This window comes from Ischnura elegans, chromosome 12, assembly GCF_921293095.1.
Source record: "Ischnura elegans chromosome 12, ioIscEleg1.1, whole genome shotgun sequence".
Lineage (NCBI taxonomy): Eukaryota > Metazoa > Arthropoda > Insecta > Odonata > Coenagrionidae > Ischnura > Ischnura elegans.
Genome location: NC_060257.1, coordinates 83,121,484 through 83,139,894, shown reverse-complemented (window position 1 = coordinate 83,139,894; position 18,411 = coordinate 83,121,484). Strand labels below are relative to the sequence as shown.

The window sequence follows — 18,411 nt, the reverse complement described above, 5'->3', positions numbered from 1 at the left end:
AAACTCCCGACACCTGACGGAAGGTTTAATTATAGAGTATGGCTCCCCGAAGAACTTAGGAAGAGTATCATAGAATATGCTCACTCACAATTCGCGCACTTTGGCAGTGCAAAAACAATCGCAGCAATCAAAGATAGATATTTTTGGTCCAATATGGATCGGGAAATCAGGCAGCAGATAGCTAAATGCGACATATGTCAACGGACGAAATATCCGTCGAAAAATTTTCAAGGGCCCATGGCCAATATAATCCCGGATGCACCAAGTCGACTCGTCGCGGTCGACGTCTATGGGCCGCTTCCAAAGGCAAGGGGGGGCAATAGATACGTATTCGTATGCATTGACGTATTTTCCAAATACGTAGAAGTGTATCCCCTTAACAGACCCAAAGCGAAAACGTGCCTGGGTTGCTTAAAAAAATATTTTCAAAAATGTGGCACACCCACAAGTGTATTGTCGGATCATGGTACCATGTTCACCAGTGGTCTCTGGAAGGACGAGTTGAATCGCTGGGGGATCAGGGTAATATATTCGTCCATACGACACCCACAGTCGAATCCCAGTGAACGGACAATGAAAGAATTATCTAGGGTTTTCCGCTTGTATTGCAATCAGGATCATCGAAGTTGGATAGAGGCTATACCGTATATAAACCAATGGTTTAACGAGGTGGTTCACGAATCTATTCAAATGACCCCAATTGAAGCCCATTTCGGTAAAAAACCCCCAAATCGCTTCCCCGATGGCTTACTATTCCCGAAGGATAAAATAATGGGTCGTAGATCAATTGTGAAGTTAATCACAAGAAACTTAAAGAAGTCCGCGAAACGGCGGGTAAAGCATCAGCAATCCCAATCCCAAATTTCAAAAAGAAATCTTCTCCTTTCTTAAAAATTTTGGCCCCGCAGAAGGACTAAGCCCCTCCGATATTAATCTTCTATCACCTGCCGATTTCAACACTCCACAATTCTATCTTCTCCCCAAAATACACAAACCCAATAACCCTGGCCGTCCCATTGTGTCTAGCCGCAATTCCCCAACCGAAAGAATATCAGCCCTTCTAGATCACTACTTGCAACCTCTTGTCACCACTCTCCCATCTTTCATAAAAGACTCCTATCATTTCCTAAGCATACTTAACTCAACCCCTATCCCTACCGGTACCAATCTCCTAATGGCGACAATTGACGTCGTTTCACTTTATACTTCCATTCCCCACCACGAAGGCCTCAATGCCCTCAACTACTTTCTTGCCCAACGCCCTCAGCCTCACTCTCCCTCCACCAACTTCATCACCCAATTAGCTGAACTGATTCTAAACAAAAACGCCTTCAACTTCAACGACACCATCTACCTACAGAAGCGAGGAGTCCCGATGGGAACCAGAATGGCCCCAGCCTACGCAAACCTCTACATGGGTCACCTGGAAAACTCTTATTTAAATTCCCAAACCCTTAAGCCTCTCCTGTGGGTCCGCTTCATCGATGATATTTTTTTACTATGGGCCCATGGGCGTGACTCGCTAGACACTTTCATTGCATCCCTCAACTCCACCTCATCCGTTTCTTTCACTTCATCAATTTCTGCTTCCTCCCTTACCTTCCTTGACATAAACATCCGCCTTGAAAACAATACCTTCAGCACCTCCATCCACAAAAAACCCACCAACCATGAACAATACTTGCACTACACCAGTTGCCATCCACCTCACACCAAACACGCAATCCCCTACTCCCTATCAGTCCGTGCCCATCGCATCTGCAACAATTCACCATCTCTTCAAAGAGCCACACAGAACCTCCATCATGCTCTCCTCAAACGAAAGTATCCAGAACCCCTGCTTAAAAAGAAAATACTCTCTCCCTCCGAACAGTACACCCCACGCACCAAAAAAGAACAAACCAGGAAACTGAATCTCACCACCACATTCTTCCCGGGCTCTCAAAAAATTAAAAAAATATTAAAAGATCTGTACCCTATCATCAGAAAAAACAAAATCACGGCTGCTCTTCTTCCATCCTGCCCCTCCATTGCCTACAGAAGAGCACCTAACTTAGGTAATATTTTAAAATCCACCCGCCCCCTCCTACGGCACGCTCTGCCCCCACCTTCCTCCCTGACTCCATGCAACCGCCCCCGTTGCAAATGCTGCCCCCTGCTACGCCCCACCACTTCACCTGTCATCAATAGATCCTCCTCCACACCGTCTTGCACTTCCTTCAACGTTGTATACAGGCTATTTTGTAATTTTTGCCCCGCGTACTACATAGGAGAATGTACCACACCCATATCCATCCGTATGAATAACCACAGGCACTCCTGCAAAACTCCCCCCTTTCATGAACCCATCCCCATTCACACTTCCTCACACAACAGTACCTTCGACCAATGTTTTTCCCTAACCTTCATTGAAGTTTTGCCAGAGAGGGCAACTGTCATCGAGGTGAGGACGAGGGAGATGGCCCACATCTGGGTTGAAAAGGCGTTTGAAACGCCCGGGCTAAACATCGCCCACTAAAAAGCCAAAACAAACCCTACCCTCCCTTTTCCCCCCCCTCTCCCCTTCCCCTTCTTCCACCCCCACTACCTCACCAAGGAGGGCGACTGGAGGAACTTACCCTGCCTGCAGCAGTTCACCTTCAGCATTGAGGATAGCGGATCAATCCGCTGAAACGTCTGAACGTTTATTTGTGAGTGTCCCCTTTTTTTACGTGTGTCTATGTTTTAGTAGTACAATTTTTGTTCGTTCGCCTCGATCAGCCACATATTTATATTATCGCTTAGTGCGCTTTCATCAAGATTTTATATATATATATATATATAGATTTCAAATTCACATTCACACAGGTCGCCACAGGCGAATATACAATCATAATAACACATAATAGAAATTGAAAGAAAGAGATAGAAACATAAATGCAGGACGATGACACACTGTGGCGTGGAGTTGGAATGAAGGCCGAAAACACATGGAAAAAAGTTCACCTGAACCGGGAATCGAACCACGGACCTTCTGCTTTCCGGGCAGATGCTCAGACCACCGAGCTATCCAGGCTAATCTAATCTCCAGTGTTTTCGGCGGGGGTTTATACACCAAATCTTTACTGCTGTGTGGGTGATTGTGACCATCTTTAATTCCATTTCTTCTTCTGTCCGCGTTGAATTCTTCGTTCGTGGCGGGACCTACGCCCAGAGCCATCTCTTGGCCAAATGATAGGGCTAGACCTCGGGGGATTTGGTGTATAAACCCCCGCCGAAAACACTGGAGATTAGATTAGCCTGGATAGCTCGGTGGTCTGAGCATCTGCTCGGAAAGCAGAAGGTCCGTGGTTCGATTCCCGGTTCAGGTGAACTTTTTTCCATGTGTTTTCGGCCTTCATTCCAACTCCACGCCACAGTGTGTCATCGTCCTGCATTTATGTTTCTATCTCTTTCTTTCAATTTCTATTATGTGTTATTATGATTGTATATATATATAGATATATATATATATATATATATATATATATATATATATATATATATTATAAACCCTTAAAGGAAAATATAAAAATATTATTATAAAATTGAATTTAGCCTTCTAGCTTTCTTTGCAGCGAACAAATGAATTAACTCCTCGGTGTCGATGTCAATTCTGCGGTCCCTCTGGAGGTTCATAAGTCACTCACCTCTCTACTAATTCACAGCACTATTATTTCACACACTGTACTACAGCTACACACACTGCACCTACAAATTTGCTCAGATAATTATTGACTTAAGTCGCATTGGACTACTAGATGTCCCTGCGCCGCTATATAATATCGTCGTGTGAGCACCAAGCAAGCATAAAATATTTAATTTTTTCATTTCGGGGGGGGGGGGATCAATCCCCCCTTGATCCCTCCCCCCCCCCATGGCTACGGCCTTGTCCTCCAGGATTAGAGCCTGAGACCTTTTGACCAGCATCCAAATCCTAAATGCACATCAGGACACCACAATCCTAAAATAGTATTTAGAATATCTAAATTAATAAAAACACGTACAAAAGGAACACTCACAAAAAAACGTTCAGACGTTTCAGCGGATTGATCCGCTATCCTCAGTGCTGAAGGTGAACTGCTCACCTGTGAACTGCTGCAGCTCACCTTCAGCACTGAGGATAGCGGATCAATCCGCTGAAATGTCTGAACGTTTTTTTGTGAGTGTTCCTTTTTTACGTGTGTCTATGTTTTTATTAGTACAATTTTTGTTCGTTCGCCTTGATCGGCCACATACTTATATTTTCGCTTAGTGCGCTTTCATCAAGATTTTATAAATTATTAAAAATATATACCTACCAGTAACGATGGGTGTAATTCATGACCTAAGTTAAGATTCAGGGGAGGATCATCTTTGGCATTCAATCTTCTTTCCCACATCTTTTTCAATACATAACCAGGGTTCATAGTAGGATTCCTTAACTTCTGTACAACTTCCTTCAATTCAGTTCCTGCATGCTGCAAGCCTTAAAAATCCAACAATATAAACATAAGTAAAAAAAACACTAAAGAGATGTACAGTAGACTCTTGTTAATACGAACAACGTTATTACTAAGTTCTCATTTATACGAAGCAAATCGATGGTCCTGACGAAAAGGCTTATCTAATCTGTAGTAAAAGAAACGTTATTGAAAAATTTTCATTACGAGGGGGAACCCAAAAATAACTGCACGCAATTTATCAAAAATTCAAAAATTAAATTTTTGTGTTACAAGCATTAGTCACCTTCGAAGTACTCTTCATTTACTCTGATACAATAGTTGAAACGTTTTTTTCCACAGCACGAAGGTACTCATCGTTTCCGATGTCTTTCCGTGCCGCCTTAGGTTCTCTTTTTACCTCCGAAAAGTAACCAAAACATTTTCCCTTTCATAACCATTTTCATCCAGTTGAACAAAAAGAACTCAAAAGGTGGGAGATCTGGTGACTAGCGTGGGTGAGGAAGAAGTGTCATACAGTTTTCCTACCAAAAACTCGCTGCGGCAAGCAGCCACACGTGCCGCTTTATAATCAGGAGTCAACAAGCATGAATTTTGCTGCAATGAACTCCATGAAAAACCAGATTGTTCAGCTAGTTCGTCAATAGTATGCCTCTTATGCTGATACACAAGAGCCCGATTTTTTTTCCACATTTTCTAGACCTGAAAGGCAGGCCCAGGGATTGAATGTCTTAAATCAAACATCACCAAGTTTAAATTCCGAATACCACTCGTGCACTTCAGTTCTTTTTAAGGCGTGTTCTTTATAAGCTGTAGACAAACAGATTAACAGTGTCCGACTAAATTTTACCGAGCAGAGGACAAATTTTCAATGCTGAATTCTGTTCTTGAATATCAGCCATTTAAAAAATCAAAGAGATCATAAAACTCTTCGAATGTATACTGTCAATGGGACTCGCTACAACAGTCTAAAGCCATGCCGTTTTTCATACTGACTCATAAATGATGAAATAACACCAACTAGTGGGAGAAGCCCAAACTATATGAGCGACGTATGCAGCAATTTCCGTCCAGTTATTTTTGGGTCCCCCACTCATATTACAAAATTACGAATCTCAGTTCCGATCCTAGGTGTTATCAAGTGAACTTTATTACGAAGTTCCACCAATAAGTATACACCAATAATGGCATTTCATAACACACTAACGCACCTTCCTTTTATGTGAAAGACTTAATGTATTTGCACAGAATTTAATCGTGCATCATACTCTGAAGATATTCTGCAGTGCGAGTATAAGTCCAGAAGATTGAAGAGACAAGGAATTTTGGCTTGAAAGTACATTTTTTTTGAGATGATTCCAAATAAAAAGTTCTAACTTAGAAGTCGTGAACTTCGTAATAACGAGTTTGCTGTAATAGCTTCAGTATATACCCAACAACATTCCCTTCCCTTTTTTGTACAATATTTGTAAATTTTTTGTTGACACTCAACACCACCCAAGCAATTTGAAAAATAAAAAAGAATATTATGCACGGTGATTTGAGAAAAATGGAAATGAAAATGATTGAAAAAAAAAAAGGCTGACCACATCTTAAATGTATTTCCAAACCATGAAAGAATTTAGCTTGTAGATCCTTCCCAATGAGTGAACAACAAAAATTTCGCACCATGCCATCCAACAAATGCTAACGACCAGGAGTGGCTCTCCCTGCAACTGATTGTGGCTCAAAGGGATGGTCAACAAGACAAATTTTCACCACCACTATATTTTGACTCATGGGCAGGCAAAATTTCACAGAATTTTCCTGCAGTAATCTAACAGCCTTCATTGCAATTGGGCTGTTACACTTTGTTAACGTCCCTTCCAGTGCCATCAGTACCATAAGATACCACATTTTACTTGCTTTTTAGATGAAATTCTTATTCCATCATGCATTTTAAGAGTATTTTACAAACTACGAACTTGATGTGACATCAATGGCATACCTACCCATCAAAGCAATAAATAATCGTAAAATTTCATTGGTTCCTTCAAAAATCATGGTTATTCTCGAATCACGTAAATATCTTTCACATGGGATGCTTTTCATGTAGCCCAATCCTCCCCAAATCTGGAGCAATTCACTGATTGCAATCCAAGAATTTTCAGAGCTGAAAACCTAGAAATAAATGAAGCATACTGTTTCAACATGGCTAACAATACATAGAAAATATAGAAAACTAATGTAATTTAAAACTTCACAGCAATTTCACACCAAAACAATATTGAGTTCAAGGCAACATAATACATATAATAAACTTGATGTAATTTTTATAAATTAATATAAAAATCTACCTACAAGAAAAATAAGCAATAAATATGTAGCACGTATATAAAGCACAAGTCTAAATCTCATTATGAATGTTGACATGAAATGAAGACATTCCCTCATTCAAGACCGTTATAAACATGAGATGCAGGATAAAAAATAAATAACTGTAAGAAGTTCGACTTCTTTATATACTCAGCACAATAACCACAAATAATAACCAATGTAAGAAAGTAAAATAACATCTACAATCATTTTAAATTTTACTTTATGTCTGAGCATCTCTAGGACAAATTTTAATTTATTCATCAAGATCAATAAGTAAATTATGAGAATTTGGTTAGAAAATGTCACAGGAGAGAGTTACCTTGAGCTTCTAGGCATATGTTAAGGCCATCTTGCTGCTGACAAACACTATCTCAATCATAAAATCATTCTTTTTTTCCTCATAACAGGCATAGCTCAAATATTGGTTCAGACTCTCACCTGACTGCATGCATTCAGACTGCCAATGGCATTGTTGCATTTGAACAAACCACATAAGCAACTTTTCTTTCAATGAAATACTTACCATAAATATTATTCACAACATTTTACTGCATGAATATTGAGAACCAGTATCCAAAGTTGATGCAATGCAGTCGATTTTTGAAATGCAACCAATCATGTCAATATGATTACATAAACTTTTACAGATACGAATTCACCTCATTGACCAAAACATCCTTATTATTCATTATATCATTCATGTAATGCCGAGTAGGCTGACGTCCCTAGCAGTCTGTTCTGGCCTAAGTTATACATGAGATGATGTCACAACTATCACCTTACCATGTGAGATGTTTTTGTAAGGCTCCCCAAAGCATATCCATTCACTTTTTTAACCATATTCACGGATATCAATGACCAGTTCTCTTTGTCAATTTTAGATTTACATTCCATAAAGTTTGGTTTAGAAGGCAACAGTGAAATTATATCACACCATGTATCGTGTCACTTTTATTTACCTTGACTATTGCTGCCTCAGCAGCAATATCAGAGTCTTCATAGTTATCAATCATGCCGGCAGTTAAATATGCCATACTTTCCATTGCATAAATCTTGCATGCTATCTTAGCAAACTTTTCTTGTATAATGCCAAAGTCTTTTAAGTGGAATCCAAACTGCTTGCGACTAATGGCATGTTCAGCAGTTATTTGCATTAATTTTTTCAGCACACCTGAAAGTAATTCCAACTTGGATTGCTTCTATTTTCACAATGAACGGCATAAGAATGTTCATTGCGAGTATGCAGTAGTTATAAAATGGAATTGTCTGTACACTGACAGCTTAAATTCAACACTGATAGAACACTTAATGAGGTCAAATGGACTGTGAATAAGTAAATACACACTCTGTAATTATGGCAAAAATTACAGGAGAAATGCTACACAAAAAAGAAAAGAACAATACTTTTTTAACCGGATAAATCCAACTCTCGCCACAAGAATGACTACATAAAATGTTAAACTTACCAGCAGATGAGCTTCCCATGCTGAACCTGCCACTGTTAAGGATGTTCATGGCAAGCTTAAATCCTTCGCCTGGTTTACCCAACACGTTTTCTGCTGGAACTGGGGTGTTATCAAAATTTACCTGAAATACATAAATATGGATTCCATGATTAGATAATACATGTTTCCTCCAAATTCATGCTTCACAACACAAATTAGCATTAAAAAATATACTAGGTAACCCGTGCAAAAATTTTGCACTTTCATGCCATCGAGGAATAAGTAAGTTAAGAAAATGGAGTAATTAGTAGTGGCGGCTTGCCCATAAAGACTCTCGGACGCCACCCCTCCCAAAGATTTGAAAAAGGAAAAAAAAATAAATACCCATTCAATTGTAATTATATGTACATCTAATTAGTCAAAGTGTTTTTTTCAAATGCATACATTGAAAATGTATGGAAAGCACGCAAAAATAGAGTGATAAGTTCGCATTTGTAGCCGCAGGGCACTGGCCAGAACGTCCCAATCCATCGCCATGCAGTTACATGTAGAGTGGTAGTGGTGGGGGCTGCTGGTGCTATGACGCGTCTAAGCTTGTGCCTTATGGAAGTCTTGGGACGCCGCCTGAGCATGCGCAGAGCGACGTATCTAGTGAGTTGACATACCGCGCCGGCTGGCAGCATTATAATCTGGCATCTACTTGGTGATGCAGCATTGCAGAATACCTTATTTTGGTTTAAATTTTATTATTACAGGCCGGCTGCCGCTAAAATTCCGTGGGTGTTGGAAACAAATATCTATCTCACGCGTACTTTAGTTGCATTCCTAGTTAAGGAATCCTACCAATAGTTGCTATTCGCTCCTAACCACAAATGTATAACATTAAATTCTTATAATAAACTTTGCTATTCATTATTTGATTACGTTTTCTAAACTGGTCGGGAATTTCTTAAGCGATCGTTGATATTGAAGTATGTACTACAAATGGGAACATTATGGTGGTACATATAAATATTTAAATTATATTATTTTAAATTAAAAAGTTTAATACCTAGATAGCCTTTAAAACTCAGTAAAATACACAAATTATTCAAAAAGTTTTGACCCCACCGTGAAGAGTGCCCACCCGAGCATTTGACTCACGAGCCACCACTGGTAATTAGGTTTTAAAAAGAGAAGAGGGAGTATCATAAAGTACCTACTTTCTTTATACTTGTTTTCTTGAAAAAATACACAAAACATATGAATACAATACAGTCAAGAGAGTTCGGCACTTATAATAATGCAATAAAAATAAACTATTCTTGATAGTTATACACTTATCAATCATTAAATGGTGAAGAAAATAAGCCATAACAAGTTTAGGATAACAAACATTCTTATGGGTCACAAGTCAACCCATATACCTTTCAGTATTACTCAATTACAAGATACTTCTTGGGATAGGTTCACTTAACCATGGATTCACAATGTAAACAATTGCAGGCCAGGAATTTTTAAGGACTTTCATTCAGCAAGCAACCAGAACCACGTCAAACCTCAGGATACTTTAATAAATTCTGTGAAAACATGATACTGAATGAACAAACTAAAGCAGTGGTTCTTTGTTGCAAGTGGAATGAGTGTTGGGATACATTATATGTACTGCCAAATGAGTTAATCATCTGATGTTGCATCTTAAACATTTTCCAACTGAGCTAAGGTCTATACACTTCAAATCTCCTACTCCCAACTAACTTCTCAGTTTCAAGCTTCACTATATTGAGATTTCAGAGAACAGAATCAACCCCCTCCACCTCTTTCCCGATTCAAGTTGGGCATCTTACTAAGTGCTGTGCTTAAAAACTCTTCAATGACGAGAGACAATTCACCCTCGGCACACTAGACCCCAACAGGCAGGTGTAAAACCCAGTCATTCCTCCACATGGACCCATGAACAACAAAGGGCAGCATCCAGAAACCCCGCTGAACTTCCAGCATAGGCTCTGCTGTAGAGGGGCGCAGCTAGGAATTAAGGCTGGGGGGGTTTAGGTGCAACAAATACCGGGGTATGTGGGGGGTGGGTATGGTATACCCACCAGGGTAACCAGTAGGTGCGAGATTAATAAATTGCGGAATTTTAAAGATAAATGGTTCAAAATGGTGAGTTTTACGCCTTTCTGAGGGATATTTTATTTATCCTTACACCATTCTATTGGTAATATCATTCCAATTAAGTAAAATGGATTAAACTTAAAAATTTCTCTGAGCTCTGGGGTTTTTTTTTATCCCCCAAAACCTCCCCCCCCTCACTGTGCCACTGCTGCTGCATGCTATACCCAGAAACCCCACCACTCCAAATTGCAGTGTAGTGAGGCAGTGTTGCCACATGTATTTTTGGGTTAGATTGATGACGCGTGCTAATGTAGCAACATTATTTACACCTAGATGCTGAAATCGGGAGGAATTAAGGGTGATATATGAATAACGAATGCCTCAATGTGACTATGTTAGTAAACAAAATGGAAACAGGGGATGAAGCAGAATTTTGGTGCAAGAGAAGAATTTGATTTTAAAATGAGTTGTCAAAAGAAAAGCTGTATTGGAGTGCAAGAAAACTGATGCTGCGAGTCTTTCTTCAAAGACTATGACATGGAAGAAGGTGGAAGTCAAATTTAATCAGCCCAAGGGTGTGACAAAGATAAGCACATTAATATGCCATGATTTGTAAAATTTGTGCAGAAGCATTTTTTGTCTTAAGCTTCAAATGCGAATGGAAATAATAAATAAAATTTCTCTTTCTCGATAGCATTCATGGAAACATGATGTCTTTGGAGAAGCGGCATCTCTCATGGAATTTCTTCTCCATTCCATGGCATTTTGGCAAAGTTATCACTGAGCACCTGTTGATGCAAGCTGACGAATCTGCGTACTCACAAAACTTTCAATGTGTACCAAGTGTCTCGACTAGTGCTGGCAGTGCCGATCGCCGATGATTGCCAGCTGACCTGAGCCCAGTTACAGCCAAATTTACACACAATGAGGACTGTGAAATAATGTACTCCACTTCCGCGACTTTAGGCTTTCCCTCTATGTATTTCAGAGAATTCGGCTGGAACTTGAGCATTTCCTTAGCTTTAATTTGGTTTCCCTCTTCCATTGCAAGGACCCCATTTCAAACACAGCTAGCCAGAGGGTCAGGAACTCCATAACTGCCGACGTTTCAATGTCCGACTCGGTCATGACAGAGTCGGACATCGAAACGTCGGCAGATATGGAGTTCCTGACCCGCTGGCGATCCCGACAACTCTTCACTAAATCTATTCGCCGGGAAAGCATGAAATCTTTCTTCACAACTAGCCAGAATTTGAAGACCATTTTTTTCAGCTCAACCTGTACTTAGGATGAGATAAAAAACCTTGCCCACAAATAAGGACGTTAAATAGGAGAGTGGCTACATCCACTAGCCACATATTCGCCTTCCTACAGAGTGATCTGCATCTCAGAATGCTCACAAGATGATGGGAGTTGCATTGCTTCCCATGATTTGCCACAGTACCCAGCATATGCTCTGTTACAAAATATGACTTTGCCAGTCAGGACACTTCAGAAATATTTTGAAAATTTGGCAATACTGCATTCACTTACCTCACACGTATTTGACCCTCTTATGCCAAGCTTATCTTCTGGCCTTCCATTTGTCACACCACCAAATTTTCTTTCAACAAGAAATGCGGTGATTTTATCCTGTTTTTTACCATGGACGTCTTCTATCTGAGAATATAAGAAATATGGCCATAAGCCAAGGAAAAAGTGATGAATAGTGGAAGCACGACTCTAATAGCAATCTCAGATTTCTACTAGAAAAATGCAGCCTTTCAATCATAGGACATTTCAAACAGTAAATATCACTAAATACATATTATATCCTCAGGAATGGAATCCATCAATATTTTTGTACATTCAATTTACCAAAATCAGGTAGATGCTTCATACATTTATAGATAAAAAGTAGGGATGGACGGATCCAGGATTTTTTTCGGATCCGGATTCGGATCCTTGATTTTCGAAGCCGGATCTTTCGGATCGGGTATTTTCGGATCCAAATGCATTTTCGAATTCCTGACGCTTAGATTCCCCATGATGATTGTTCAATCTCTTGGGAAGAGTCACACTATATGCCAGTCGTATTTTGCCTTTTTTATTTTCCACGGCTGAAATTCTCCTACGTAACCTCTGCGACAGCTTACAAACAAAACAGTTCATGAGTAGGACAAGAATCGCATGCGACGGTGCCTTTGAAGAGGGAATCGGAACTCTTTCCACCCTTATGGGGAGTTGCATTCACTGAAGCTATTATTTTAAATTTCAGATCCCGATCCGATGTCTTCCGCAACTTTGGATCCGATGAAGGGCAATATCCACGGATATTTGGATCCGAGGTATCCGATCCGACCATCCCCAATAAAAAGTATACAAAATGCTTAAAATACCTTACCTCAGTCTTAGCAAATACAGTGAACACATCAGCAATGCCACCATTTGTTATCCAAATCTTGTTACCATTCAGGTGCCACGTTTTTCCATCAGGAGAGAGTGTTGCTCTGGTTTTAATCGAAGCAGCATCAGAACCACTTCCGGGCTCAGTTAAGCAGTATGCAGCAATTAGCTCACCAGTGGCTAATCTAGGCAAATATTTCTCCTTTTGCGCTTTATTTCCAGCAATTAAAATTCCCTGAAAAATTATATGTACAATGTTAGCACACGCAGGAAAAACCTTTTATTTATAAGAGGTTATAACGTACACATCCACTGCGAACAAGAGAAACAGTTACATCCAAACATAAACATAACCTTAGCAATGCCTTTTCGAATTCCACCCAGGCGCTGCTTATTTTGTTAATAACGTACTCCAACACCTCCCCTCGGGATTGACAAAGTAAGAATTTGAAATATAAATCTCTTAGCACTCCTCAAGATTTAACATCTTACAAAATTCTTTTGTCTTAGTTCCTGACAGTGGCTTTGGCAACATATCAGTGACATTATCATTTAATCTGACATACTGGAATGAAACCTCCCCTGTTTTTACCATCTCCCTGATATAATGATACTTGATAACCACTTCTCCGCATCTGGTCCACTCAGTGCCTCCTCTGCATCCTCCAGGATGTTGCTATCTGGGCCTTCTGCAGCAGGTACAGGTCTTGGGATTCCTCTGAGACCTATGTGGTAGACCACCTTCTGCTACTCCTTCATAGGCAGGCCCATTTTCACAGGCGATGATTACCTCCCCTGGCCCCTGGATGGGTGTCACCTCCTCTGGCTCTCCATCTCTCGCCTCGAGCTCCTCCCAAGTCATCGTCTTCTCCTGCTTTCGTTTTTCCATCTCCAATTGTTTCAAAGCGTAGTCTGTCTGTGATTGCTCTTCCTTCAGGCGTTTATTCAATACAGCCACCAATTCCATTAATCTGATCTTTTCAGCCTCAGCAGCCTGCATCATGGCTCTTAAAGCATACTCCGAGGACTTGAAATTTCCGGATCTCATTGCGGCAATTACCAGTGAGTTATCATTTGAGCCTGGAGAAACATTCATGCTATGGAGGGCTTCTTGTAACTTTTCTACCATCATATTTTTCTTCTCCGGTGTATCTTCCAAATGATTGACTTTTGCCTGCTCTTTCATCAGCTGCATTGTTAAATTTTTCTTTTCTTTCCTATGTTCTTCTGTCATTGCCTTCATTTCTAATTCTTTCTCCTTAATAGTACATACTATCTTTGTTCTTCAAGCACTCATTGAGGAATAGTATTAGCTGGTCACCATGCTCTCCCTTGGCCATTACTGGGGACAAACGACTTTTGAAGGCATCCATTTCAGCCTGCTTAGCCGCTTTTATTTCCCTACTAACTTCTGCTTTCTTTTTCCAATCGCTGGCCTGTTTCTCTGCCTCCTGAAGCGATGTCTCCAGCTTTTCTACTTCAGCCAACCTCTTCTCCCGGTCCATTGGTTCAAGGTGTGTGTGCCTCTGTGCAAAAGAAACTCTGGAAGCCTTCTTCCCCATATTGTTAAATTCTTCACTAATCTCCTGTATACTGATGCCTCCCACAGTCGACAAATAGTAAAGTCGAGCGACTCTTACTGCTCTGAGAATTAGTTTCTCGCTAAGATAGATATTTGCTACGCCGTTGAAGGTCTCTATCTTGCAACCTTTCTCCTCGATTTGCCCGAGCGAAATTAGGCTATCTTGTAGTGCTGGTATATAGAGAACTTCCTTAAGTTCCACATCTTTACCTCCGCATTCGTCCGATATGTTCAGCATCACACTTCCCTTGCCTTCAATTCTTAAAGGGGCGCCGTCACCAACCTCTACTTCTCCTTCCATTGGTTCAAGGTGGTGAAATAGTTCTCTTCGCGGGCACATGTGATCTGAAGCACCACAGTCCAATAACCACACTCCCTGGCCGTCAGGTACTTTCCTCTTCGCGCAGAGCGACACGAATTCCCTGGACACGATGGCTGTTGACGCCTTCTTCTGCTCGACTACGATTCTTTCCCCTTCATGTCCCTTCTTCCTAGGGCAATTCTTTGAAATATGTCCCTCCTTCCCATAGGCAAAGCACCAAAACCTTTTATCGTTCGAGTAACTTCTGAATCTGTTTGTTTCATCTCCCTTTCCATTCTTCACCTTACTTCCCTTCTTCTTCTGAGCAGTTCGGAATGCGTGATGATTATTTTCCTTGATTTCTCCCATTAACTGCAATTTCTTCTCCGCCGTAATGAGCTTTGATTTTAGTAAAGTTGTGGACAACTTACTTGAATCTATCTCCCAGGACTGAATAAAGCCTTGGTATTCTTTCGGTAAATTTCCAAGAATAATTCCCGCGACTTGTTTATCGGACAATTCAAATCCACCTTTTGCTGCTCTCTTCTGCAAATTGTGCATTTTTGCAAAGTATTCCTGAATGGGCATCTCCGGTGTTTTGGTGCAGTGTGTAAGCTCCTTCAGTACCATTGCACCATTAACTAGCCCTTCACTATTGCATAAATCATCTAAAATCCTCCATGCTTCTCTTGCAGTCGTACAGTCAGCAATATCTCCCAAAAATTCATCACCTACCGTTTTATAAAGAATGGATAGTGCGATGGTATTGCTTTTGGCTCGCCTCCGAACTTCGTCTTGAGTGAGTGATGCGTCCAATGCGTCATCGTAACCGACGATAGCCTCCCATGCATCACGTAAAAGTAACTCCGCCTTTACTCGTAATGACCATGCGAAATGATTATTTGAGTTCAGCACTGGAACCTTCGTAGTTGCTTCGCCCTGATTGTATAATGATGCCATTTCGCCCGACTGCACCTACTCACGTTTCATAAACTCCGTGACCTCTTTTATAGGCTCGTAATACGCCCTGGGCCCAAAACCTGTTAGCACACGCAGGAAAAACCTTTTATTTATAAGAGGTTATAACGTACACATCCACTGCGAACAAGAGAAACAGTTACATCCAAACATAAACATAACCTTAGCAACGCCTTTTCGAATTCCACCCAGGCGCTGCTTATTTTGTTAATAACGTACTCCAACATACAACACCTTTTATCAAATGAGAGCACTCGTGGGAGCAATCAAATGAATGAAAACACAAATAATCAGCATGTACAAGTCATATTCATAAAGTTCGGCTTCTGATGATTTCTACTTCCAACAAAGGTGATCAGTCTGAACTTGAGAGAATTAAAATCAGTCGTTAAAGTCCTTTGGCAGTTCACCAACAACATTATCATTGGTAAATGTGCAGAAAAAAAGTTTTTGTGATCATTTGAAATGCGTAAGATAATTGTCGAACTAAGAAACTATGACTGCATTTACAGCCTCTGGTTATGCCAATATAGCTATCTAATTATTCTTGCAGTTTGGGATGGTATCTCATTAACTTACTCCACTTGAAACAGTATTATTTCCTTGCATCCTTAGATATTTAGGGTGCCCATCGACCTTCACTCGTTTACTTGGATATGAGGCTGAGAAAAAAAATCATCATTTAATGCACACTGTGGCACTGCATGAGTCATTCCTAAATTTCAATTGCCCATATTTTATAAAGTATTTACGAGTGGATGCTTAAGTTTTACATAATATCTATTCATACCAAATGTCCATTGCTATTTTCATGAAAATCTGAGCTGTTGAGTCTCAGGGCCTGGTTTACTTGACCTGGAAAGACCCCTTGCCTATTTATAAATTGGGGTAACCATTGACTTTGACATATTTACTTGGTTGAGTACAGTGGCATAACTATGGGGAGGGGGGATGAGGGGATAGATCCCCCCCAAAGCCTAAGAGAACTAAAATAATTATTGAAATCTATTGTTTAGTTTTGACATATAATAACTGTATCTGCTTTAAGTTATATTTCAGTGCCAAAATTATGCAAAATGTGTTTCCATGCATGCCATTTTCCAAAATTTTTCTGGATGCCCATTTGCCTAGGGGAGGGGGGTCACCCACCCCAGACCCCTCCCCGAAGCATATTCCTAGTTACGCCACTGGTTGAGTAAATTGGGTAAGATAAGAGGGCCTTGTCATGGTGGTGGTGGTGGTACCCACACCCTGGGGGTATGGCGCAATTGAAATGCACCACATTTGCCACAGCTTTTGTACAGGATAAGGCTTACCACTAGTACTGGTTTCTTGGAATCCCATATTCCTTAGCATTGCCATCCTAGATGGACCAGAGCCTAACATCCAGGACCATGAGCCTTGGAAAATTGCAATGGAAATCAAGCGCTCACCTTCACCTCTCTTCCCTTCTAAATTTGCTCTCACATTCCATCGATCCTTTTTACCTGTCATGCAAGAAATTCACCACAAAGCTCTGTCCCAGCTGTCTGCCAATTCAATGTTTAATTTCCCTACAGGTTAATTCTTTGTTAGTTTTTATATTGTTATTGTATTGTGTCTAATTCATGTTATTGTTAAAAATAAAAATTCCACTGTAAAATGGCACCACGGCTGTATGTGAAAGCTTACTTAAATAAAATCTGGATACCATTGTGGTCTACACAGTGGCCTGGAAATGTGAAGGTCTATGGTCCGATTCCTTCACCAGGGTATTTTTTCCCATGGCAATGCCATCGGACATGACTGCATTGTCATACTTTGGCACCCTGGGGTCTCAGTATACAGGGTATAGTGTACACTCCCATGGGTAAAAGTCCACTTCAAATTTTAGTGGATATCCACTAAATATTGTGGATATCCACTACTATTTGAGGATATCCACATGGCTTATAGTGCATGTCCACAATACAAATGTGGATCCACTTGAAGTGAATGTGGATGTCTGCTATACATTTGTGGATCCACTTGAAGTGAATGTGGATGTCCACCATACATTTGTGGATCCACTTACACAGAATGTGGATGTTGACCTTTGTAAGTGGATGATTAGACACATCCTCTAACTCAAGCAGTAGATATTAACATTTTTAGTGGATGATTGGCTTATGAACCAGCGAAAAACAATGGATAACCACATTTTAGTGATTATCCACAACAAGATTGTGGATATCCACATTTTTTTGTTGGAGGTCCACTACCAAGAGAGGAATGTGGAGATCTACTATCAAAAATGCAGATATCTGCATTGAATAATTATTAACTTTAAGGAAAACAGCATTTTAAATTCAATAAAAAGGCAACAGAAGTAAGAGGAAAAATTGGTCAATAAGAGATTTAATGGTCTAAATGGAATGTTCTATGTTGTGTGAATGGCACAATCAGTTAGTATCAAACACTAATCATTCTCATAAACGTTAGGAACATCACACACATAGGTGCCTTTTTCCAAATTTATAATAACACATTTTTTACAAATAGAATCAAAAGGCAATACAATCAGTGGGTCATACATGTTTGCAGCGCAAGTTTTTATATGGGGAGCCAAATGTCCACTTAGAGAAATTCTTAAAGGTCGCACAAGAGCACAAAGAGTATCTGCTCCATGTATTACTAATTTCTCAATTAATCCATAGCCATTATTTCTCAACGAAACACATGTGTCATTGAATTTCTTTGGCTTTTTATATGCTTTGCTGTAATAAACAACATTTTTATGTACAACTCGATTAAAATAAGTTATTTTGCCATTGTTTAGAGGCATCAGAG

The 18,411-nt window shown here is 40.1% G+C and overlaps 1 protein-coding gene across 2 annotated transcripts in view; it reads right to left on the bottom strand.

Annotated features, from left to right (window-relative positions):
* LOC124168943 (complex I assembly factor ACAD9, mitochondrial-like) overlaps nucleotides 1–18,411 on the bottom strand; it is a 34,692-nt gene that overhangs the window by 7,871 nt on the left and 8,410 nt on the right. For both annotated transcript variants that reach the window (XM_046547359.1, XM_046547360.1), the window contains 6 exons: nucleotides 12,741–12,977; nucleotides 11,891–12,016; nucleotides 8,285–8,405; nucleotides 7,778–7,989; nucleotides 6,452–6,620; nucleotides 4,320–4,486 (listed from right to left, as the gene is read on the bottom strand). In XM_046547359.1, coding sequence (XP_046403315.1) covers nucleotides 4,320–4,486; nucleotides 6,452–6,620; nucleotides 7,778–7,989; nucleotides 8,285–8,405; nucleotides 11,891–12,016; nucleotides 12,741–12,977 — 1,032 coding nt within the window. The remainder of the gene's footprint in view (nucleotides 1–4,319; nucleotides 4,487–6,451; nucleotides 6,621–7,777; nucleotides 7,990–8,284; nucleotides 8,406–11,890; nucleotides 12,017–12,740; nucleotides 12,978–18,411) is intronic.